Raw genomic sequence first — 25,000 nt, forward strand, 5'->3', positions numbered from 1 at the left:
TCCATTCTTCAAGTGAAGGAGGCACACCCTTACGAAAAATATTTTAGTGTCCTATTAGCTTACAGGAAAAATCTAAATGCATTTAGCTTTTATGTGTACATAACCCACTGTAAATCATTTTCCTACAGTGACAGTTTATGTAGCACATATTTCATTGAATAAATGAGTGATTTGTGATTGGTGGAGCCGATATTCACACACCGGTCACACTTGTGTTTTTTTTCTTTTGTATTTAGCTCATTCAAAGTGTTTGTGGATAACTGAGCATTTGGCAGGAAAAAAACGACGTGTATTACAGGTCTCTACATCTACAGTACCAGAAGATATATTCTCTCTGTGGATGCTATTTTATATGGCTGCAGAAAAACAAATGTGGGAGATGTGTGAAAACTGGCAGCTAAGGTGTAAAGATTCATACCTCTCCCGTCAATGGAATTTTTTTCAATTCTTCAAACAATATTTTTTTTGACTCAACTGACAAAAAAAAGACCACTAATTTAGAGCCCACATTGTGGTGATATATGGAGATTGTAGAAAATTTACTTGAAAATTCTAAGTTTTAGACCGGTATACGAGAGAACCTCTACATTCACTTGAATTACTTGTCGTTAAACTCATCTTAGTCTCTTGATTTTAAATTCTGATGTGGTTTACTAGGACACTGCGGGTAATTACCAGATGGAGGCAATTTATAGAAAGATGCTATTAACTGGCCTTATCAGATGAACTGAGCCTCTGTATTGCTCTTTTTTTAACTTGTCTACTGAAACATAGTCAAGTTCAATGTCGAGGAGATAAGCTTGAGTTCATAACGTCGAGGAGATAAGCTTGTCAACGGGAGATTTTTTTTCAGCCCTCGCACTTTTTGCAAGCTGCTAATTTCAAAGTCCCCTTGAAGAGACTAGCTGTAAAGATATACCCCAAATATAAATCTATAAATATTTATCTGCAATGGTGCATGCTTTACCTCAAATAATAGTTTTCAAGGGCACCATCGCTGCATTCTGGGTTTACTACCACCAACAACAATTGTGAATGAATGAAACAGACCATCTGTTTTTTTTTTCTGCTGTAGGAGAATGGTGACGGCCTAAGCCAGATGTCTCTGCTGTGCTGCCATAGTGCTATGGAGCAACATCCGGAGTCCAACCCAATGTAAATCTTCAAATCTTCATGCTACATATTTCACATGTAAAGGTGGATTTTGAGAGGCAAGCATGAAATGGTTTTGGCAAACAGAGTTTTTGATAAAATCCTACAAAAGGTAATTAAAAGAATGTCCTAACCAATATTTTTCCACTGCCTTTTCCCTTACTGTTTTTCTTTAAATTTACACAGTCTTCCTCAAACTTCATGTTTGTGTAACTACAAGAGGTTTTAATTCAGCCCAATGAGGGTTTGTTTTGACACTTTCTGGACTTGTGTGTCTTTTTTATGTACAAAAATGTGTTTTGAGCTTCTCATTGTTATTCATTAAAAAGATTTTAATATAGATTTGGAGAGAAAATGTGATTTGAATATGACTTATTTTCAAATTAATGCAGGTTACTACTGTAATAGAAGTCGAAAATGAAGATTGTCATGTTTTTTGTTTTTTTTCAACCTACTGTGGTTCAAACTGAACTTGAGTAAATAAATAGAGAAACACCTATGGGTGACTATTTTGCTTGCCACAGAGCAATGATAAGAAGCTGAACTCTGATTAAAATCCAAAGTGTCGGTGGATCATTGCTGCGCTAAATGCAAACCTGAGAAGCAATGATGTGGCTGGTAGTCACTGCCAATCTTCTAACTGAATGTCTGGAGGTGATTCAAAGCCCCTGTGTTAGGGCAGACTAAGGAAACATAGCAGCCTGTGTAGCTTGCCAGTCACAGAGCCAGAGAATTAACAAGAAATCCTGCTAAGCACAAATGTCTTGGAGATACAGGACTGAGCCGGGGAATACACGTTCAATGGCAATAAGTCAACACAAAAAGTGAAAACGAACAAGGTTTACTTTGCGTTTGAGGCTGTGTGGTAATGTGACCGACTCCGGAGTTGAGTGGGGAGGCATCAGAGAGAGCAGTTTAAAGGGACAGCAAAGTTCTGATCCCTGTTATTTTCATCCCACACAGAAAAAAGGGTGAGACAGAGAATGGAGAGAATCATCATGAGGCAAGCAGGAGAACACAAGAGAGGGAGATGAAGAGAGGAGGGGGATGAGGAGCAGAAACAATAAAAATGCTAATGACTTAAGGCCTGGAAGGTATGATAAAGACAATGCAACAGAAAATACAAATAAGAGAGGCCCTGAAATAGTTTTATTTATGTGAAAAAAGTCAACATCTCGTGTGTTGTTTTTTTTTCCATTACCTTCATCTCCGCCTGTGTTTGATAGGACGCAGCATGCAAACATGCAAGTAAAAAGAAGGTGTTAGGGACAACAGAGTTCATAGATTCATCAGGTCACAGTCAGAGAAAAACATACACGTTAGCATGAACCCAGACTAACAAAACACCACTAGCCTTTGTAAGAGCAAGCTGAAGGGAGAGACATTGCTGCTGGAACCACAAAAATACACAGTGTTTCAGCTGATATAGAATGTAACACTGGAGTTTAGCCATGATTTAAATTGTCTGTAAAAGTTCAGAAATATCAAGAAATATTATCATTTCTCAAGGTTGAAGGTTCCATCTGCCACTCTCTCATTTCATCTGACGTACAGGCTCAAAAATAATCCAAATGAACAACTTTTGCTCTCAAATATCTGATAGACTAAACCAATAAAAATCTGGAGGTTATGCAGTAAAAATAATCATTTTAGAATAAAAATTGCTGCAGATAATTTTTTTTTGTACTCTACTAATTTTAAAAAAGATGACTTGCTCTTAGATCTTGTCCACTACCTTCCCACACAGGCTTACTACAAACGAACTACAAGACACGTGGTCTTACAGGCAACTACTTCCATAGCTGTAAAGTTACATCAACAGTGCTACATGGACCAAGATGGGAAAATAAATACAATGAAACTGCAACATAGGCAAAGTTTAACTGAATGATGTATTAATTCATCGTCTCTGACAACCAAAAGAGCTCCTGACGACGTAATTGATTGTGAGCTTAATTACTCCAGAAAACAGCTTAAAAATTATTGGGCCTTCCAGAGATTTGAAAATTGCAATAGGCAATACTGCAATTTGGAATTTAATTGATTTAGCAGCCCCAAAGGACAGCAGCAGCTAAAAAATTAACTTTAGTATTGCCTTCAGCATGTCTAATGTTGGGCCTGACTCCTGAGACAAGACTCTCTCATACACGGCTCCAAAAGTCACCTGGTTGTCTCATCAGCCAAGTGTGTCTACTTTCAACAAGGTATATGTCTGCTTTATGTCATCTCAGTGGAGACAAAGGGTCAACCAGCTGAGTACCTGTACAACATTGTAATAAACATATGGTCAACACAACTTCCCTGCAGAGACCCTATTGACCATCAACAACAACAAGGTAGTCCTGAGGATTGGGCACTGCAGAAAAAAAATTCAACATCAAATAAACAGGAACTAAAAAAAAAAAAATCAATATCCATTTACATGTTTGTTATATCTGTACCATGTCCACTGCCCAAGAGCCCTTTCATTGTTTTAACCGTAGCAGTTCCTTGAGTTCCTATGCCTATGCCATGCAATGCATAACTCTGCAGCGTTTTTAATTCAGACACTTGATCAGATGACAGAAAAGGCTGCCTGATGAGAAAAGCATTATAAACATCTTGTGACAGAAACAGATTTGTTTTTAGGAGTTCCCTTTCCTCAGCAGCGCAAAGCTGAGTGTCCCAGCACTGCTGCTCTTAGCTATGCACACAATTAAATGCAGGACCCTGACAATGGATGATTATCTTCCAACCCCACTTCATTAAATCCAAACTATCCCTTTCACCTTTACTCAAGCAGCTCTAGTATCCTTTGAGCTGGTCTCCAAAAACAAGTTAACTAAACCAAACTACAGTTCAGTTGCAGTTTCTTTGAAGACATCGTTCCTGTAAATCATACGTGATTTGGCTGAAGTCTGCCTCAGAAAATCTGCTGTTGCACAAAGTATTAAAAGATTTGCTATGCATAACCTAAAAATAAAACACAGTACATACACACACTCACACACACATGCTCGTACATCTGTCCACATTCATAATAAAGAGTATGATCCAAAATAAAGTCGAAGTCTCTTTTCATGTATAATTTTATGTGTTTGTTATTTATAATCATTGTGTTTTTTGAGGTGGCACAGTGGTGCAGTGGTTAGCACTGTCGCCTCACGGCAAGAAGTTTCCGGGTTCCAGTCCCAGCTTGGACGGGAATCTTTCTGTGTGGAGTCTCCATGTTCTCCCTGTGCCTGTGTGGGTTCTCTCTGGTACTCCAGCTTCCTCCCACAGTCCATAGACATCAAGAGGGGACGAGGCTGATTGGATACCATGAGATGTGAGTGTGAATGGTTGTCTGTCTATATGTGGTGGCCCTGTGATGGACTGGTGACCTGTCCAGGGTGAACCCTGCCTCTTGCCTGAAAGCTGCTGGGATAGGCTCCAGCCCCCCTGCCCTTAACAGGATAAGCAGAAGAAAATGGATGTATGGTTGCGTTTTTTAAAGTTGCTGTTTCATGGGAATGCTCAAAATAAATTTAACTCAGAAAAGTGTGACTTCCTGTTTTCAATTTCAACATGATGAAATCCAATCAAAAGTCAAGTGCCTAACAGCAGCTGCCAGCCTCTATGGAAGGCCAAAAACTTACTCCCCCCACAAGGCAGCAACAAAGTCAGCTAAGATGCACTGCTGTCGTTGCCTAGCGACCCCACCGGCGAATCAACGTGCTAAAGCTGTGGTGAGGACAAGATGTCAAATCCCCGTCTGGGCCTACTGAGTTTATGCTTATTACAACAGCAATGCTGCACCAGTGGGCAAGTCTGCTTTCAAGAGAAGATGTCTGACAATGTTACACAAAACCTGTAAGACTACCACCGCTCCACTCATTTAGTGCACCAGCGCTTCAAACGCAAACTCAACATCAACTGAGGAGATAATTTTCATTAATGTCAAACAAGACAATAGCTGTTCAGGTAAAACTTCAAATAAGGATACCTTAATTAGTATTAGTAATGCTTAGTTTATTGATAGTGAACCAATATAAAACTTCTAGGAAAAATTGATGGAAAACTGGTGTAGGTTTAAGTGGGCTTAGGGGTCTTAGGGAGTTATTATGGTATTCACAAAGAGCAATAATGATAGGTGAAATCAGATAATTGTACTTAAGCAATGCATATTTCCCACTTTTACATACAGTATAACTACGTATTAACTAATTGTTATTAATGTACCCACATTATGCAGTTTTATTGTTCTTCTGAACAAACTAGAATATAACCTTTTAATGAGCTGCATTTCAAACAACTCAGAACTTTTGACTTTTCTGACTGCCTACTTCAAAAAGTACATGGGAACCCCATGCAAAGTTGAAGTTGCCATTCAGGAACACTGAGAGAAAAAAAAAAACCTACCTTTACTTCATAGAGAATTCAATTTCGGACATCAAACAAAAATGGTGGCATCCACAGAGAAAAGGGGTAAATAATGGTAAAACAACAACTGAAAGTCATTCTTAAGTATATCTGCCCCTTGTTGTGATAACACATAAAATCACATGCTTGGTACAATACATTCTGTATGACCACTGATTTCCAGCCTGTCACCAATGATTAGGTATCTAGATACAGGAAACAATATCTGGAAGTTACCTTACACTGTACTGAAGATATTTAGGCAAATATAAAAAGGAAAATAAAGGGAAAAAAACATAACAAAAAAACCTGAAAATAAAATCCATGACTATATCGCACTTGAGTGAGTGGCGCTTTTTTTTGCTTTGGCTGAAAAAAGCCTTTGAGTCATTTCCCAGCAATAAACCACAATTTTTTTGTTTTGTTTTTCTACTTAAAAAATCCTGTGAACGACACGGAAACATGGACATCCATCACTGTGAGTTCCATAACCATACAGCATGTCAGAGAAAGCAGCATGCACCTTTCTGTGAGCGTGACAATTGAAATAACAAGCCTGACATCTAGTGGTAGCTGGTAGGAAGTCAACTCCAGTCTGAATTTGTGGATGAGAAGTATAGGAACAACTCTGTACGCATACGCTGGTATGACAGAGAAGCAACAAGCTGTGTAAGAGGAAGGTGGTGCCCTCTTCAACTGTAGCTTTTATAAATACACACTGAACTGTATCTACAACACAGAACTAAACATATCATCAAGCCTATCTTAATAAACAAGCTTTCTTGTCCAGGCAAAAGAAAGCAAATAAACCCTTACTCCAGTCTTCAAATCATTCACCCAAACCATCTTTTAAAGCAGTCCAAAAATGTTTGACATGCATTAATGCATTAAACAGTGGGTGTATGGTTAAACATTGTTGGTTTTTTTATGTTCTATAATAAATAAACATATACTAGGTCCTGTGAGATAATAATTAATAATCATAAATGAAAAAAGTTGCAGAACATGTAAAAATTTTAGTTTTTGTTTTTTTTAACCATTGGATAAAGACCCCAGTTTTCAGGTACAAAATCACACTTTTAACATTTATATCCCCATCACATTAGGCCCTGTTTAAAGTGTGAGATTCTACCTTTAGTGGCACCAGCTGCCCCCAAGTGGTAAATGGCCCCCAGGATGAGCCAGAGGGCCTTCTGTTCTTCACCAGAGATACCCAGCACCTTCATGGCTGCTTGCAGCTTCGTGAACTGCTGCGAGGCTCGCTGCTTATCTTCAGGCTAAAGTAGAACGATGAAATTTCACTCATCCGTATTTGGCAAACAACTATATACATGGTTAATTTGGAAATAATTACAATGCTGAGCTGAGAAACATAATTCTAATACCATGAAATTAGAAAAATTTCAAATAAACTAAGGTGTGTTACCTTAGACTGTGGCAAGATTCCAAAAGCGCTGTTCTCAGCCAGATGGTTAAAGTGCAACTCAGTCCTAGAAGATAGGAGGTGGAGAAGTAGGATGGTTAGATACAGGATGGGTGTTGATGTTGCTGATTTCAATGCCACTTGAATTTCAATAAAACCCTTGCTCAATTAGCTACACAGGAGCAATGTTTGGGAATTGTTTGTGTAGCAGCTTGTTCATTTGTTTGGCGATTTGGGGATTCCATTGAAAAAAAAAAGTTCAGGACATCAATTTTATCATATTTTGATATTAGTGGCTTTTCAATTCTCAAATTTAACCTGGGAAGAACACAAAACCATTACTGAAATCTAATGACTACTGGGACATGGAACACTTTTTTTTGCACCGTGTGACATAAAGATATTGTAGTGTTTGAAGACAGAAAAACATTCATGGTATCATGCTTTGTCAATTACTTGTCATGTTGCCACCAGGTGAACTGAGAGTCAGTCAGTCCAGCTGGGACAAAACAATCATCTCAGACTCAAGGTTGTCTTCTGTTGATTGGAAGTGATTTGGTCTGAAAAATCAGACATAGACCAGTCCCCACAGCTAAACATCACTAATCTCTTTTACCACATCTGGGGGACTTGTCAGAGGGGATGGAGAGTTTGTAAATGATGTTGCAGCTGAATGATTTCAAAAAAATATCAAATCACCACTACTTTTACGGTTATTTCATTTGCGATATTCTTCTCGAAATTGGCAGGAATTCTCATTCCAGTATCATCGATCCAATTTTAACAGAAAACCCCATTGAAATGATAATGTTGTGATTTTGCAGGGATCTGTATCAAAATAAAAGGTTTTATTAAATCTGTAAAACACCATCTGCGTGCTGGGATATTTCTGCAGCACCACTATACTTCATTTAGAATGATATTGTGACACACATTTTCAATAAAATCTTTATTTATTGTTCAGGCCTAAATGACACCCAGAAAAGTACAGTTAGGTGTCAAAAGAAACTCCAGACTCCAGCACTGTACGATAAAGAAGGAGGTAGTTTAAGGACATTCTCTAGTTATTTTTTCATATTTTTTGCAAATAAAATCAAAACAATCAAATATGGGTAAATACCTTAAATTTGTTGAGAAAATAATCCAGAATATATTTCTATTTATTCTATTTTTTGTTTTAATATGTGTGGTTGTGGCTTTAGTGAAAATAATATTGTCCCTACATCTGTGTTTTCTGCTCTGGTGTTGTTTTATTCTACTGGTAAAGCTAAACGGCCCAAACCTAGTGACAAGACAAGAAAACAGAGAAAAAATATTGGACAATATCTTGTTCAGTTGCTGTTATTAGGTGACATAGAGGTTGTTTTTTTTAAGGCTTACCTCAGGCTGGTGTCAGCACCAGCCATCATGTAATAGAAAACATTGAAGGTGGATTCAGCCTCAGGTCTTCTGCTCACCCTCAGTTTTTCCAGCAGCATTGTCTGAGCACCATCAAACACCAAACAACAGGAAACAGTCAGGAAAAAGGCAGGCTATTTTCATTTTGCAAGCATTGAAGGTTTTTCGAAAGTTCTGAGATCACATATGAACAATGGAGCTAATTTCAACAGCTAAATAATGACCTGTTATTATTATTATATACTGTATACACATGGGGTGAGAGAATGACTTAACAAACAGAACAAAGGAGGCAATCACCTGTTCTTTTTTTGTGAGCTTCCCTCCCTCCTTGTGAGGAGCTTTTCCACCTTTAGGTATCAACTTTTTGGGGGCTTTAATGTGGGTTATCTAACAGAGCAAAGTATCCCACCAGTATGTCCCTGGTTTAACCAGGGTTGCAAATTACTAGTTACTTTGCCACACAAGGCGGTATTAGCTAATAGAGTGAATATCCATAGCTAGCCCCCGAAGACCAGCGTTGAGTTAGGTAGATCTGGATAGGCATTGAGAGGGGGCGCTCAATTAGTGAGTGCCGATCGGATGCCTTGTTTGCAAAACAGAGGGGTCAATACTGTACATCCTGTTGTTTACTATTGACTCACTAATATAAGGTAACACAAGAGAGGAATGGATTCGTGGGGGGCATGGCTCAGGGGTGGAGTGGCCGTCTAGCAACCAAAGGGTCGCTGGTTCGATGCCTGACCCCGGTGACCATGTCAAAGTGTCCTTGAGCAAGATACTGAACCCATAATTGCTCCTGATGAGTAGGTTGGCGCCCTGCATGGTAGCTCCACCATCAGTGTGTGAATGTGTGTGTGAATGGGTGAATGAGATGACACTGTAAAGCGCTTTGAGTACCGCTAAGGTAGAAAAGCGCTATATAAAATTGGGTCCATTTACCATTCACTCAGCCCAATGATGTAGTTTTTAGTCACCAGTAGAACCATTGGCTGCCTTACAAAAACACTGGAAGGAAGCGGCACCTCCGCTGAGTGTACAACAGCTCTACCAACATCTATGCAGGATATAATGAAACATCTACGGCATATGATCAACATGCAACATTTGTTTAGTCCAGCAGATCCAATTCTGGCTCTGTTACTGATTGTTGCCTCCCTCTTTTAAGCAGTTTCTTGATCTATACACTGCACTAAGGCAACTTTCAGAGCAAGATCACCTGATTTCATGTCAATCTATTGAATTAACAATCTAACAAATTGAAAAAGAAGCTTTTGCTTAGATTTTGTTATTGCAGTGGTTTGAATTTTCCACGGGTTCATGACCAGTGGGTGTTTGTAAAGATGACATTTCTGAACATTTCTGAAATCATGGCAGTGTCCAAATTAAAGGTTTGTGGTTTTCTGTTCCTCCAGAAACAACTCTAGACAGAAGCCGCGTTAAAAATAAGACAATGAAGCTGCCAATGCCCTTTCTCGAGGCCAATGCCAGTGATACCTACATTTTCTGTGCATGTTTCTGTCTCTCCCCTGTAAATAGCTTTGAGATACCAGTAGCTTTGGTGGGATATGGAGATGCAGAAGGGGGGGAAGAAATGATGGGATTTGGTCCATTGTTGATTTGAAGGAAGATGTTTTCTTTCTTTATTAGTCTGCATTAGTTCCATCTGCTGGCCTTTTCTGCACCCTCAAGTATTTTCCATTATCTTAATCCAATCTCATCTGCTGAATATAAGTCTGTTATTTGATTGAAATCCCTCGCCCTTATTTTTTTCCTTTATATGCTGTGGCCCATGAGCCAAACAATTCCAGCATGTATATTAAGTTCTACTCTGGATGCTGTAGTTCATAACTGTCTGAGCAAGGTACTGAGCAATAGCTGACAAATCTAGGTGACATAAGCTTTGGTATGAGCCTGCATCTTTTTGGTCAAAATTGCATATCAAAAAACAAAATAAAAAACTGTGTATGTGTGTTACCTGGATGGAGGCAGAAGCCACCTGCCCAGCCTGGTCAAAGTCAAGGGACACTACATGGGAGAAGCGGCTGGCGTTGGTGTTCATGGCGGTGGAGCTGTTACCAAAAGCCTCCAGAATGGTGTAGACAGCCTGCCACTTTTCCGCTGAATCAGAATAAAACAAAATTTGCTTCACGATTTTTTCTCATTACTGAGAGTCGGAATCAGGACAAAAACCCAGAGTCTCACAAATACACAACATATCAACTTTACTATACTCGCAAGCTCACCAGAGAAGATTTTGCCCGTGCTGCCAGCAATGGAGACCAGGTACTGGACCAGGTGTTGGCAGTTTGTAGTCTTGCCACTGCCAGACTTGCCAAGCAGAACAATGGACTGATCCTGTCGTGTGGTGAGAAGGTTGCGGTAGGCTGTTTGGGCCACAGAGTAGATATGAGGAGCTGAGTCCTCACGCCGACAGCCTTTAAACATGTGCATCACCTGATGGGCGGAGAAAGGGACACGACACAGATATCAGTTTTAAGTAAGACAAACGCAGTGTATGACAACATTTCTGGTTATCATACAAAAATCTCAGAAATTTTAAATGGTTTGTAGTAGAGAAACATGGAATGAAGATTCATGGTGTAACATCCCGTAATCCCGTGTTGCTGTGAGGTGCCAGAGTTGATGTGACCATGATGATGACGCAATAAAAGCAAGTGGATTAGACTGAATATTTTAAAAAAATTTACAAAAGGGAATAATATGCCATATACATCATTTGAGGTTTAAAATAACTAATGTAGTTAGTATAACCACTAATGTTACAAATGTCCTTAATCGTCTCAATGACAGATTACCTTCTCTGAGTACATGGAGGGGGTGCTGAGGGGGTTGATCACCACCATGTTGGGTCCAGCGTAAGAGTGGATGAGATTTCCTCCGTAGCGCTGTCTCAGGCTGTGCATCACACTAGATTCATTCAGATAGAGCAGGGAGGCCAGATCCTCTGATCGGTCGTAGGATGGCGGGTTGGCCTACACAGGGAGAATGGAGAGGGAGTGTTCAACAGGCTGGAAGTCGAGGGCAGATGGGTAACTAGATATGAGGCTTTTACTCTGATCATGGAAAGCTCCTGCACGACTCATAGAAATGTGAGCTGGTCTAGGTTCTAGGGGTCCAGCGATATCTACATTCCATCCGGGGTGAGAGGCACTGGGAAACCCCCAAATACAAGTAGATGAAGCAATTAAAGCAGATGTCTGTCTCTTCTTATTGTCCACCTGCCTACAGTTACACAAGCAACTTCTTCATACTTTTATTAAGCCCTTTACCGTGAAGTAAAAGTCACCACCACCACCTCCTCTGTCTGTATTTAGAGCCTGACTGAAGATATTCTGAGTGTGAATTGTGAATATAAACCATTCAGCGGTTATCCATGTTTAACTATGGCCCTCATTTACTTTTTACACACAATAAGTCTTTTCAGCCCTTTAAAGCCTAGTGGCTACTTCTAACAGCTTGGTCTTGACATCTATTGGGTACCTCTTATCATACTGAAGTCCCTGACACTCACAATAGGATGACTAAACAAGTTTTTGAACCATCTTTAGATTTCAGAGATGCTAGAATGAAAAGAAACCTTACAGCCAAATTAATAGAGCAGCAGCTAGTAAGTATGTCTGAGCACCAACCCACCCAGCTGACTTCTCCCATCCTGGTACCTGTCAGTGCTAGGCCCTGACCGGTTTTTGAGCACACTACTGATTTAAGAGCAGGGAAAAAAAATCTGATTAATGTAATGATATATGCAATGAATCTAATGATTTTTTTGTGCTGGACTGAATAGCCCCTTCCAATGTTCACTGCGCACAATTGTGCATTGTGTGCATTGTACTGATATGACTATGCTAATTTCTTTAAATAATAACTCTCTTTATTTAAAAAGTAAAATTCTGACACATGACCATTTTAATGAAGACCAAAACACAACAGTAAAATAAACAAGGTGCTCTGCTAACTCTTTTTTCTGCATTACACCATTCTGAAATCACCATAGGCATTGTTTTGTCCATTTCATGTGCAGTTAAAAAAGTTTTTAAATATCAGCGCATTTCAGAAAATATGTTTGTTGATAAAATATATTCAAGATAAACCCATAACAGCTAATATATTGGCCAAACAACGTAGCAGTGGGGCATTGACTCTGCCCTCAGTGATCTTGTTTGGCTGACTGTCCAGTTTACACCAAAGATAAACTCACTACATATGTTTTGTCTTGTAATGTTGCAGTTTACTGGACCATCTAAGCTCTACTTGTGTTGACTAAAGATTTCCCCTGTAAATCAGCTTTTGAGGTCAACAGAGTTTTGTTCATGAGCATGTATGTCCAAAAGCAGCGGTCGCCAATAGGCGGATCGCGGTCCGAATTCGGACTCAACAGACATCACCCCCGGACCCAGACAAATTGTAAATAATAATAATAATAATAATAATAATAATAATAATAATAATAACAACAATAATGAATAAAAAGTTGTGACCAAGGTTCTGGGTTTGAGCCCCGGCTCGGGCACGGGATCTTTCCCTTTTCATGTGTGATATTTTAAAGATTTGGGCGGCACAGTGGTGCAGTGGTTAGGTTCTGGGTTCGAGCCCCGGCTCGGGCACGGGATCTTTCTGTGTGGAGTCTCCATGTTCTCCCTGTGCCTGCGTGGGTTCTCTCCGGGTACTTCAGCTTTTTCCCACTGTCCAAAGACATGCGATTGGGGACTAGGCTAATTGGATACTCTGAATTGACTGTGAGTGTGAATGGTTGTCTGTCTCTATGTGTTGGCCCTGCGATGGACTGGTGACTTGTCCAGGGTGAACTCCGTCTCTTGCTTGAAAGCTGCTGGGATAGGCTCCAGCAACCCCGCTATCCTTGACAGTAATAAGCGGAAGAAAATGGATGGATGGATGGAAGTTGTGACCAAGCGATTTTAACAGCCTATGTTTCTAAACATGTTAAACACATTAAATAAACTATACATTTATGGTGGGCTATGTTTTTGTTTCAATGTTATAATACCAGTAATGTTAGCTGATGCCTGCGCTATGAAGCACCAGCTGTCAAAGCTGCGAGCTCTGTGGGACTGGTGCGCGCTCACGCTGCAGACGTAACGCCGCGATTGGCAGAAGGAACAAGCGCGCTTTAGTTGAGAGGGGGAGGGAAAGAAAATTCATTCAGTTCGTGGTTCAAGACAAGGATGGCATGTTCGAAGAGGAGAAAGGTAGACAGTGAGAACCAAACATTTAAAGATTAGGCAGCCTTGTATATGTTTATTCTGCCTCCACGTAGCACTAAGTCCGTGTGCCTGATGTGCTCCGAGATGGTAGCACTTGTCAAAAGTAGTTCAGTATTTTATTTTAAGAGGAACATAGGTCTTTCATCAACCGCTCAGGTTTTTATTTTGTATTGTTATGTGTAGCTGAATGGCAAAATGCTTACTTGAAACAGAAAAGGATATTGTCACATGTTTAATGTTAATGTAGAAATGACTGATAATTGTTGAGATATTATTGAATGCACTTTAAGACCTATGTGGCCCCCTGATGGACAATATGTTTAAGGTTAATGTGGACCAAACTGACAATAAATACTGTTGAAATATTATTGAAATGTAGGCTACTTCATTTGATCTGAAAGTTCATTGTTGACCAAACAGACACTGATACAACTAGCTTAAAGTCTACTTACATTGGCTAAATATGCCACTGAATCATAAAGCACAACTTGACTGCTGGCTAACATGTAGGCATATCAGTGAAATCAATAGTCATAAAAAAAATTGCGATAGGCCTCCGGACCCAAGCTGGAATACCTTTTAAAATTGGACCCATTAGAATTTTAATTGGATACCCCTGTCCTATAGGGTAAGGTTCTATGAACTGTTGCTCACTTGTCGCCAACATGCACAGCATTATTATACACCATCCCTGTGGTGAAATGCTGTCACCATAATTGGAAATTTCTCTGCTTATCAAACGTGTCATCAACTCTAAATGATCGAACAGCGCCAGGAATAGACAGGAGAAATATTCAAAGACGAGGAGACTTCTGCTGAGGAACCCAAAGATGTCTCTAAATTTTCCACCAGTTCATCAGTAGGTGAATTGCAACTGCTGCAAGTAGCGCACTATTGCTTTTCTCATTCATGCAACTGAAGAGCAGACAGTCGAGGCTGTGGAAATGATACACTGCCTCGTCTTGCAGAGATATATATCAGTGGGTTTCAGAATGCTAGACGCATTGCAAGTAGCTGCAAGATTCAGTTCGTCTCATTCAGCCTCATCTTTGGTATTAACTGGCCTTGACAGCCCAAGGGGCAAGTTAAGAGTAGACGTTCATCATCTGGGACTGTTGATGCAAAGGAGCCTCAGACTCTGCATCTTATAAATAAATATGCTGCTAAATTTAAATGTTCAGCATAATCATGCAATGTACATGCATAGGAGCAAAAATAACATGGTCACATATGGATCTCTAGAAATACAAATATACATCATTATACACATGTGACCATGTCATTTTTGCTCCTATGTATGTACATTGCATGGTTATGCTGAACATTTAAATTTAGCATAATCATGCAATATACATTCATAAGAGCAAAAATGACATGGTCACATATGCATCTCTAGAAATACAAATATACATTATTATGTATATGCTACACATAAGCGTCAGATTTCAGCAATCAAAATGAACCTTTTGTAGCACACTCACTTTTTCCACATCATCCTCATCCACGTCCAGTAATGTCCCATCATGTTCCAGTCTGACTTTCACCTTGCCCTCTGGCAGAGAGCCAGGCTCTGTCTTCACAACTGTGGCTGAGCAGAGACAAGAAAGGACAACGCTGTTAGCTCATTTTTGTGGGGTGGGTTGGTTTGTTAGCTGTTAGCCTGGTGAGATCTTTTTTTTTCATGTGTGCAGCTCACCTAGATGATAAAAGGCAAAACAGAACTACCACAGGCAATGTTTGAAGCGGCAAACTACCAAACAGACAGAGCTATATTATATTCTCAAGTTATTTATAATCCAAAAATAGCTCCTGTTGATTCTGCAATGGCATGTCAACATGCCTACTCTAAAAATGGTCCATGACCAAGCTGAGAGTAGTACATTACATATAAATAATGATATAATTATATAAATTAACTGTATTGTTGATACACTTACAAAAACAAGACAGATGAATATATTATCAATATACAATATACTGTATGTGTCTAACTGTAGGATGTAGTCCAATCTCACCCAGGGAAAAGCCCTCTTTGTGGACTAGCCAGACTTTCTCTGATCCATACCAGGCCTGTTCTGCTTCTATCTGCTCCTCGGTCTTCACCTGAAGGACAAAGGAACGAGAGGGGACATGAGTGAACAGGGAAAAGGGGATTGTCCCTGTCTAGCCACGTCACTGGACCACTCAAAGTCACACTAGGTCTTTCCAGCACATGCTGAAAGACAGTTGAGGAAAAGCTAATCAGCAGGATGATCATGCAGTGGATGGCAGTGGGTTATCATAATCCTCTGATCACGGCATGCTCCGTCAGTGTGCCATGTGACTGTGTATGAGTGTGTGTGTGTGTGTGTGTGTGTGTGTGTGTATATGTGAGTGTGTGTATGAGAGACAGAGAGAGTTTGTATTGTGTGTGTGTGTGTGTGGGGGGGGGGGGCTTATGTTTATATTAAACACAATGAGTCAATAAAACTTAAATATTGGGAAAACCCTGCCCAGTGTATTTCACAAAGGAGCAAAGAAATGTGGAAATGTCCAAGCAAAAACAAAAAGGAATTACTGATTATAATAAATAATTCTGACGAGAAAAGTGTAGAGGAGACACTGCACTCAGCAAGCAAAGGAGTCAGGACACAACACAGCACTCCACAGTGCACGGTGGTGATGGGACAGGACAGGACTAGCACTCGGGCTAAGTGCATGCCAGACCTGGGATTGCATAGCAGCAGCATGAGACGCCTGAAGGAGTGCCACAGGGTCCTCTTCCACAGATCCCTGAGGATTTGGCCAGCATGAAGAGGTCAAAGGTCAAAATGAGGTATGAGCAACAGATGTTATACAGATGCACATAAGGAAACATGAATAAGTATAGAGAGATATATAGAGGTTTATAATAGATGTCTCATATGTGCAGACTAGCTCACTGCATCATGACATACTGAACCAGCACACCTGTGAGACAGAAATCCAAGTTTACAAGAGTGATGCTTTCCAAGAGATCGGTTCCATTTTCACTGTTGCAGTTTTTACAGGGAGGAAAACGGTTGTGTGACAATAACAGGCGCAACAAAAGTTCAGGGAGCACCTGAAGTTAATAAAAAGCCCCATCACACTCACACATACAGAGACCTGTACTATACTGTCTAGTGTAGACAGGGAACACTGCACATGCATCTGGTTCATCTCCAATCCATTGTCAAAATCAGAAGTAATTCAGAGAAAATGAAAAGTCCATGCAGGCAGCTTCTATCAGCTAAATATCACAGTAAGAAAAAGTTGTATTGCTGTATATCCTGTCACTGATTTAGAAACTGCTGAGAAGAATATATAAGGAGGAAGATTTAAAGGGAATCACAGCGTTATAAATCTGGGGGGAAACAAACAAAGTTATCATGATACGTCCAAAGTATTGATTGGTTAAAGCGATGAAACCAGCAGATGATATTTTAAGAAACAGCCAGAGTGTTTGCCGCATGTGCTTGTTGGAAGCAGGGCTCCCTCCTATCTGGTGAAAATGGGATCCATTTTTTGATGGGTTTTGAGCAGGAAAAAAAAGGGGGGGGGGAAGCCAGTCCAAAAATGAACTCAACTTGTCATGTGCATAGAGAGCAGAAAGGCTCCATCACACAGATGCGAAAGCCTTTAGTCAGTTTAGTTAGTCATCATGACAGTAAATAATAATTGTATGACACAGCATGATACCATGAAAGTTGTAATTTTTGAGATAATACTGTAAAAATCTCACACCATAGCAATTCTAGTTTTAAATTCGTAAATGTGCAATGAACAGTTGGTTGTTCCCTGATGTAATGACTTCTAGTTAACAAGGACCATCTTTGGTCTGAGGCAGCCTAGGTTGGAAGGCTAAGCTATGTTAGCTGAGTCTGAAAACATATGCTACAGGATTAACATACGTTACATTTATATCAATACTGTTATTTGAGGCTGTGTGTGACTGCTAACAAGTAGGGGAAAACATTCCCCAAACTTTAAAAACTGGATTTTTGTCATGCAATAATGATAAAATTAAAATCTAATGTAGTACCTGATCATATCTACAATTAACTCATGCTGAGGGTTTCCTTGCATTAACGCCCTGATCAGTGAAACCACAAATTAGAACAATTAAGTATTTTTGCCCTGACACTGATAGGATTAAATATTACAGCCCATCCTCAGCTATTATTGGTTGGGTCTGCATAAAAATAAAATGCGGTAAAATGTAACCTTATTCTCCATTTGTGTGAACTATAAAGATAGGAGCAAGAGAGAAAAGAAGGGAAAAGAGGGTAAGAAAGAAAGAATCTGGGCCTTACACTCTGACAAGCCATACGAGTACAAATTCCTGTTAGGAGGCCCAGAGGAAGGCTGGAGGACTGTGGTACCTGGAGGGAGCTCTGGGACGACAGGGCCGCAGGGGTTTGGACAGAAGACGAAACACTGACTGCCGGCTCCAGCTTAGCCGCAAAGCAGCCACAGAGAAACAACCACAGCCAGCAAAAGCAGTGTAAGTAAGGCAAGGAGAGAAGGAAAGAAAATGAGAGGGAGGGGAGGGAGGGCAGGAGGGGATGAATGGAGGAGAGAAAGAAAAAGACAAGTCAACATGGAACTTTTGACAACAAAAATGCAGTACAGAGAAGCAAAAAAGAGTATGGTTAGTTGACAGACTGATGGAAACATGAGTGAGGTTTTTCAGTGAGAAGTGGGTAACAATGATTCTGATGATTCTTCACAATGGTGATATTTGGTAGCACCGAGACAGTGGAGACACAAGGAAGATGGAGGGAATTATGCTATGAAGCTGAGGAGCAGAGCAAGTGTGATTGTTGAATGACTCATCAACCTGCAAGATGGAATTGTGAAAAGTTGGTCCAGTTCAGTAAAAGTTAGTTCTAGTTCCATTCACAATGCCCGTGTGAATGTTTAGTTAGATGGACAAGAAATAGAGACAGTCTTTGTCATTGACACCTACTGTGAAATGTCCCTGTGGGGTCGGTCCACCAGTAACACAAGTCATTTCAAAAAATGTTTGTGAGAGACTAAAGCACAAACTTAAAAGCTTCTTCAAAGTAGCCACCTTTGTCAGACATTTAAAATTTTGTAGGCAGTAAATGAATAAAGAAAGCCAAAGGAAAGGGTTACATGAGTTAGTGTCAAAGTCAGGACACCAGCAGAGAGGATAACGTTTCACTGCATCATGAGTCACAGCTCGTACACCAACTGTTGTGTCCAAGTCAAGAGAGTGACAGACACTCTGCTAATATTTTCCTCTGCTATGTGTCTCTGGATATGCACACTAATAAACAAAGCATGCTAGGTATGGTGACCAATGCTAACTCGTTAGGGAAGCTGACGTGCTACTGCATGAAGCTGAAAACAATCATAGCGCTAGAAAGTCCTGCAGTGGAACCAACAGGGTGAAGCTGATCTTCTTTATATCTCCTTTGCCATTGCCATATGTTTTGAGCAACATACAACATTTTTTTGTTATGACTGTAGGAATCACTTGAAAGAAAAAAACACATTGAAGTACACAGACAGGATATATACTGTAGACAATGACAGACATAACGCCATAAGATATCAATGATATGTTAATTGACTGCGGGGTGATTTACAGGGGCGCCGAAGATCCTCATGAGTCGTCTCTGAGCCTCCTCGGTGGGACTGAGTGGTGCCTCCTACAAGTCAAAGCAGCAACACATTGACACCACACCCTCATACAAGACACACCAAGCCCAGCACACACTCCTGTGTAATTTGATTGTGATGCACTAGACGGTTAGTTATCATAAACCTAAGTGACAGTGCCAAACAATAACCTGGAAATGTGATTAATTCATCTTTGCTTCAATGACCCTGTCAGCCTTGATTCATGCAATTTTGTGCACACACACACGCACACTTGTCAAAAATATGACAGTGCTTACGTTATGATGCAAATGAATTCAAAAAAGGACCATGTTAGTAGTGCCCCCAAAAAGTTAGAAGACGCTTGAACACCAGCATTTGGTTCATCAAAGAATGATTGTATGATGCAACCTGCAACAAACTAAACTGTACAGCGGAAAGACGTACAAGTTAGGCCATATAGCCAGTACCAAGTTTCAAATTAATACATTAAATAAAATAGGTCCCACACAAAGACTGTATGGAAATGAGTGTATTGAAGAGGATTGTCCACCTCAGACGTCAACACAACAGTGCAGCATGTTAAACAACAACAACACTAGTGTTGAATTAGTTGAGGTAAAGGACTCAAAAGGATTAAAAAGCTAAACTGTCTTGATGTGCAATAGAAAACACACACTTTGGACTGCTTGCTATTTGTTAAGTCAATGTCCAGCCATCTGACGCATTTCATGGAAGAGAGGAAACTCTAAGTGTCTGAAAAGAAAAAGGTTTCCCAGTTCTACCGTTCTAGCCTTCCCTAACTAAAGTAATGCATGTTTTAAGTTGTTTTTGTTTGTCCTTTAGCTGGACTGAATGTAGTTTACACTATCAAGTTGTTGCAGTGACACTGATTTGATATCATGGAAACACACACCAAAACGCTCTTTTATGTCAAAAACGCATTTTAAATTCCCATGCACTTTCCATAAGTGTACCGAATGCTGCCAAGCCATGCAAAGAGTACCTCTTGTTTTGTGGCTGCAAGGTGTTGAACAGGAATGATTCCTGGTGGAGTAGACCGTGGACCAGAACTACGACTTGGAGCACGAGGGCTTACAGCAGTTACAGCTGGAGAAGACTTACAGATTGGGCTAGGCTGATATGGAGGAGGTACTGGGGAAGGTCTCTCAGCTACTGCGGCCTTTGAAGGAGGATTTAGAGGGGTGGGCTTGGTGGCAGCAACTGATCTAGGTGCAGGTATGAAACCAGGAGGTGGAGACAAAGGTGAAGGCTTTGGTGCTGGGATAAAGCCAACAACTGTTGGCAGTGATTTGGCTTTGGAATGGGGGAACTTAGATGAAGGTGGAGGTAGAGCTGAGTTTTCAGAAGCAGTCACAGTAGATGTTTGTGATTTGACTTCCTGTGTGACTGAAGCAGAGGTTTTAGGTTGGGGAGCGACCTCTTCTGGCTTTGGCAAGGGTTTATTCTCTGTCTTCTCCTCTTTTTTCTCTTGGGTCTGAACTTTTTCCTCTTTATTTTCACTTTTCATCTCCAACTCAACTTTTTCCTGACGTTCATCCCTACGTATTCGTGGACGAGGCTCTCGTGTTCTGCCTCGGACCATCAGGTTAGTCAAACCTCGAGAAATGTCATCCTTCTCTTCTTTCTTGATGCCATCATGTTTAAAGGCAAATGTTGACATTCCGGGGGTCTTGGACGCTGATGCTGGCATTGGCATTGTTTTCACTGCTTCAGGAATTTCTTTGGCTACTGCTACTGCTTTTGATGTTTGTGATGGCACAGTGGTATCCTCGCCCTCCATGGGCAGGACCTTCCTGACAACCCGACGAACCACCTTCACCACTTTTTTGCGTGTCAACCCCTGGTCATCTGCAGAATTTGCCTGGCTCGTGCTAGTGTCTGGACCTCTGATATTACCGTTGGCAGAGGCATGGATTGTGCTTTTACCCACAATGCCATTTTGCTCTTGTTCACTGTTCACTACTGGCCTTGAACTCATAGATGCTTTTGGTGGTTCAGGGCTTTTAAATCGTTCAGACATCTTTGACGGTGGCTCTGGGCTTTTGAAGCGCTCTGGTACTTTAACAGGTGTCCTGACTTTAGGCGGTGAGGGACTCCTGACCCGGCCAATCAATTCTGTTTTAGCAGCTGCTGGGGGGCTTGTAGCTCGGTATAACCCCCGTCCTGGGTCTAGAGCTGGCACTGACTTGGCCCGGCTGGACAGCCCATCATTGTCTGACTACTCACACAGAGGAAAGAGGAGATATGAGACAATGAAATGTAACTGGAAACTAAAACACCATAATTATTCTGAATTACTTCTTCAGCTGCCTGTTCTTCTATATTCTGTATCATACACTTAAAATGTGTTCTTTAATGATATGTATATGTATCAACAATCTCAAATTTGTTGTAGCATATTTCTCATAGGCCAACTGACATTTTTGCAATATCACTAACATTTCTTGGATTGAGACAACATTCTACTCTGAATGTTGCAAACACGATTCATCAATACAAACAATGTCTGGACTCATGCCTCACTGAGTCTTCTAGGAACATGGAATCAAACTAACAGAGTTGGAGGGGCTCCGATGATAGAATTTGAGGGACTCAGAATGTCTCGCCATTACAAACAGAATGGAAATGATATTGTGAATGACAAGGGCAGGTAAAACATCTCTACAGCCAGAATAATTGCAATTGCAAAATTTTTGCCTTCTCTGTTTTATCCTTACTCCCTTTTCCTCAAGATATTTTTTTTAGTCTGTCAGTTGAATTTAATCAAAAATACAGAATCAGGACAGCAGAAAAATGATTCAAAAGCAAGGGGGCCAAGATTAGATGAAAGTTCAGGGCTTGACAAGGTCTGACATGATTTTATCATGACAAGATAAAGGCGAACCCCAAGTTTTTTCGTGTCTCTACTGAAAGACAATTTCACTTACACTTTTGCTCTCTGGTTTGTTCTCTTCTTTGATCTGAAGGAGTTAATATAAAAAGGACAATAAACCTTATTATATTATACATTACATGGGACTGCTGTCCATCACACTGTGCAAACCACAAACCATGCGATATGTGTGTGAAAAACCCTCACTATCTTTCTTCAAGCATAAAACTTGGTCCAACAATTTCTGGAGCTCAAAATACTCACTAGTGTTAAAAGTGCTTCATTAAAAAGTGTCCAGCTGAGAGCAACTCATGAACTCAAACTTAAGTGTAAAAATAATCTCACTCGCTCACACTTAAAGTGATACTAGTAAAAGCCACACGCTTGATGTCACGCATGTTAATGGTCAGCATCAAACACTGTAACACCATGCAGTGTTAGAGTGCGTCATGAAAATGCCTGAGCGAGACTTCCCTTTTGCTCCCAGAAGGAAAAGCGAGATGAGAATGCCATGTTGGCTGATCTGCTGTCATGGGCTGAGATGGATGAGATGAGAGTAGCAGCAAGAGGAGGAGGAGGGGAGCTGGATGAGGAAGAATGGTGAGAATGAGAAGAAATGAGCTCCCTCCAGCTTCACAGATCACTGATTTTTCAAATTTACTTCATGTCAATTACAAAACAATGGACAGGAGAAATAGAGGATAAACCAGATATTGGAGCAAATTGGAGTGAGAACATACAGCAAAAGTATCCCACGCTTAACAAAAGAAAAAAATACTTTATACAGAGAGGATTTAAGATTACCACTGAACTAAAACCCTTTCGTAAACATTAGCCTGAAGAATGAATAGACAGGTATACTGTGAACACTGTTTAAAGAACGATGCATACTTGTAGCCAAGGATCCAGACCAACATCAAACCCTAAAAATAACAGAGACGATAATTTAAAACTGCTGAGAGACACATTTATCATGTTACTTCATCCAGAAGTTTGACCAGTGACTGAGTTAAACTGGAGTAGTTCCACTTCTCACCAGTGGAAGGGCAGCAATATTAGTAGTTGAGAAGGTGGTGGTAGAGGTTTTACACAGTTGTGGAGCTCTCAAGCATTGTGTTTTCTCCACAGCAGACAAGCAGGTTTGTAACAAATAATTTGTTACAAACGAGATGAAAGTTGAAATGACTGAGGATTCTTGATAAGCTTTGACGTTATCTGTGTGTATGGACATATGCAGAGAAGAAAGCCATCCGAGATCAAAAATGACAAGAAGACAGAGTTGCAGTAGAAAGGATTCATGTGGTTATTTGTGTACGTTTGACATTTCATCACATCATCATACTGTTTCTTTGAACAATAAGACAATATTTACTGATATCTCAAAATCTGACATTATATTTTGATTTTTTTTTTCTTTTAATTCGGGGGTCTGCAATTGAGATGAGGTAAGAAACGCCCTTCCAAAAATTGATAACATTTATATGATCAACTCACATTAAAAAAAAAACAAATTAGGATTCATAATTCTTTCAGAACTGTGAAAACTTGACAATGAATTGAACATAACATGAAATACAGACGATGTATTATTTTTAAAAACCATATAATAAAATGACCGCAGACCTGAAGTACACATAAAGCTAATATGCCACCTAAGACAGCAGATCAACATGACTGATACTTGAATTTTGCATAGATTGCACCATGTCACTTGTAATTGAATAAATATATCGATACACACTGATGTATCTAAACACCCCTAGTCATGACGTCGTAACATGATTGAATGGCTGTGATATTTTGAGATGTCATGCAACCTGTTGGCCCAAAACGGACACTGCACTCGTGTTGAAAATGAAGGAGTATTGAGGGAATTTTATAATTATGTTTTGCAAGTCACATTGGGAATAATACATAGCAAATAAATCATTTTATTTACCCTATTTTATTCAATGCTTTATAACCAATACATCATCATCAAAGTAACATAGCATCATGTATGTTTTGTTTTGCCATCCAGACAGTGGTGCCAATCTGCCTGAAACCATTTGAACACAGCATGAAGGCCATGGGATAAAGCTCCCTCCTTTTATGTGTCAGCTGTGTCTTTTTTTTGGGGGGGGGGGGGGGGGCGCAGAGCTGAACAGGAAGCAGTTCATATCTTTCTGGATATCAAGAAGCAAGCCAACCTATCATGTTGCAAGTCAAGGTCTGACCTTGATTCTCGGATCATCTGCTTTCCATCTCGGAAAATGTACCAGGTTCAAAATTGCAGAGTACACCCCAGAGTTGGGTCACACCGTGGTTGCCTCACATTCCCACCACAAACAGACAGTTGTGACCAGACAAGGCCCCTTCCTTTAAAGGTTCTCTGGGGTTTTTTTTGTTGTTGTTCTGTACTCTTATTGTTTTCAGATCTGCTAAAATGAATTGAAAAAGGGTGGAAACAAACCAGAGTCACATTCAGGTGGACTTCACCATGTCCTCATCTCCCTTCCCTCAGCTGTCACTAGGAGTGGGCCATGTAAACAGGACAGAAAGTACAATGGGATGTATTTTCCTGATATCGATTTTGACTGTAGCCAAACAGTGCAGTGTTCCTTCCAGGTCACCATGGTCAACAACATGACCGTTTCTGCATGCAGCACATATTTCTCACTTTACTCACAACCAATTCTTCTGCGAGTAAGTTCACTGTATGACACATGTATCTGATGAACAGTTCTCACTCAGCCCCTTCCACTCATGTTTTATTTAGTCTACCTTTTACACAACAGCATGCATGGCAGGCAGGTTTGAGGGCAGGAGGCATGATCGATGGGCCATCTGTGTAACTATCAGTGAAGCGTGTGAGAGGCATTAATGTGTAGTGTTACT

General features: G+C 40.3%; 2 protein-coding genes across 12 annotated transcripts in view; both read right to left on the reverse strand.

Moving 5' to 3' along the window:
* The window catches only part of myo18ab (myosin XVIIIA b), a 148,144-nt gene that overhangs the window by 82,623 nt on the left and 40,521 nt on the right, over positions 1–25,000 (reverse strand). For 5 of the 11 annotated variants that reach the window (XM_086216181.1, XM_086216177.1, XM_086216183.1 and 2 more), the window contains exons 3-12: positions 16,306–16,371; positions 15,615–15,702; positions 15,081–15,187; positions 11,173–11,349; positions 10,600–10,810; positions 10,332–10,474; positions 8,336–8,436; positions 6,959–7,022; positions 6,665–6,809; positions 2,354–2,365 (exon numbers count right to left, since the gene is read on the reverse strand). In XM_086216181.1, the coding sequence (XP_086072307.1) occupies positions 2,354–2,365; positions 6,665–6,809; positions 6,959–7,022; positions 8,336–8,436; positions 10,332–10,474; positions 10,600–10,810; positions 11,173–11,349; positions 15,081–15,187; positions 15,615–15,702; positions 16,306–16,371 (1,114 nt within the window). The remainder of the gene's footprint in view (positions 1–2,353; positions 2,366–6,664; positions 6,810–6,958; positions 7,023–8,335; positions 8,437–10,331; positions 10,475–10,599; positions 10,811–11,172; positions 11,350–15,080; positions 15,188–15,614; positions 15,703–16,305; positions 16,372–25,000) is intronic. The other 6 variants (XM_086216186.1, XM_086216185.1, XM_086216182.1 and 3 more) reach the window with 2 other exon arrangements.
* The window catches only part of LOC147254537 (uncharacterized), a 30,047-nt gene continuing 23,845 nt past the window's right edge, over positions 18,799–25,000 (reverse strand). The window contains exons 2-5 of the mRNA XM_086215560.1: positions 22,179–22,211; positions 20,234–21,469; positions 19,215–19,277; positions 18,799–18,879 (exon numbers count right to left, since the gene is read on the reverse strand). Coding sequence (XP_086071686.1) covers positions 18,799–18,879; positions 19,215–19,277; positions 20,234–21,469; positions 22,179–22,211 — 1,413 coding nt within the window. The remainder of the gene's footprint in view (positions 18,880–19,214; positions 19,278–20,233; positions 21,470–22,178; positions 22,212–25,000) is intronic.

The sequence above is a fragment of the Aulostomus chinensis genome, chromosome 10, assembly GCF_037954235.1.
Source record: "Aulostomus chinensis isolate RoL2024-O1b breed Wild chromosome 10, RoL_Achi_v1.0, whole genome shotgun sequence".
Classification (NCBI taxonomy): Eukaryota; Metazoa; Chordata; class Actinopteri; order Syngnathiformes; family Aulostomidae; genus Aulostomus; species Aulostomus chinensis.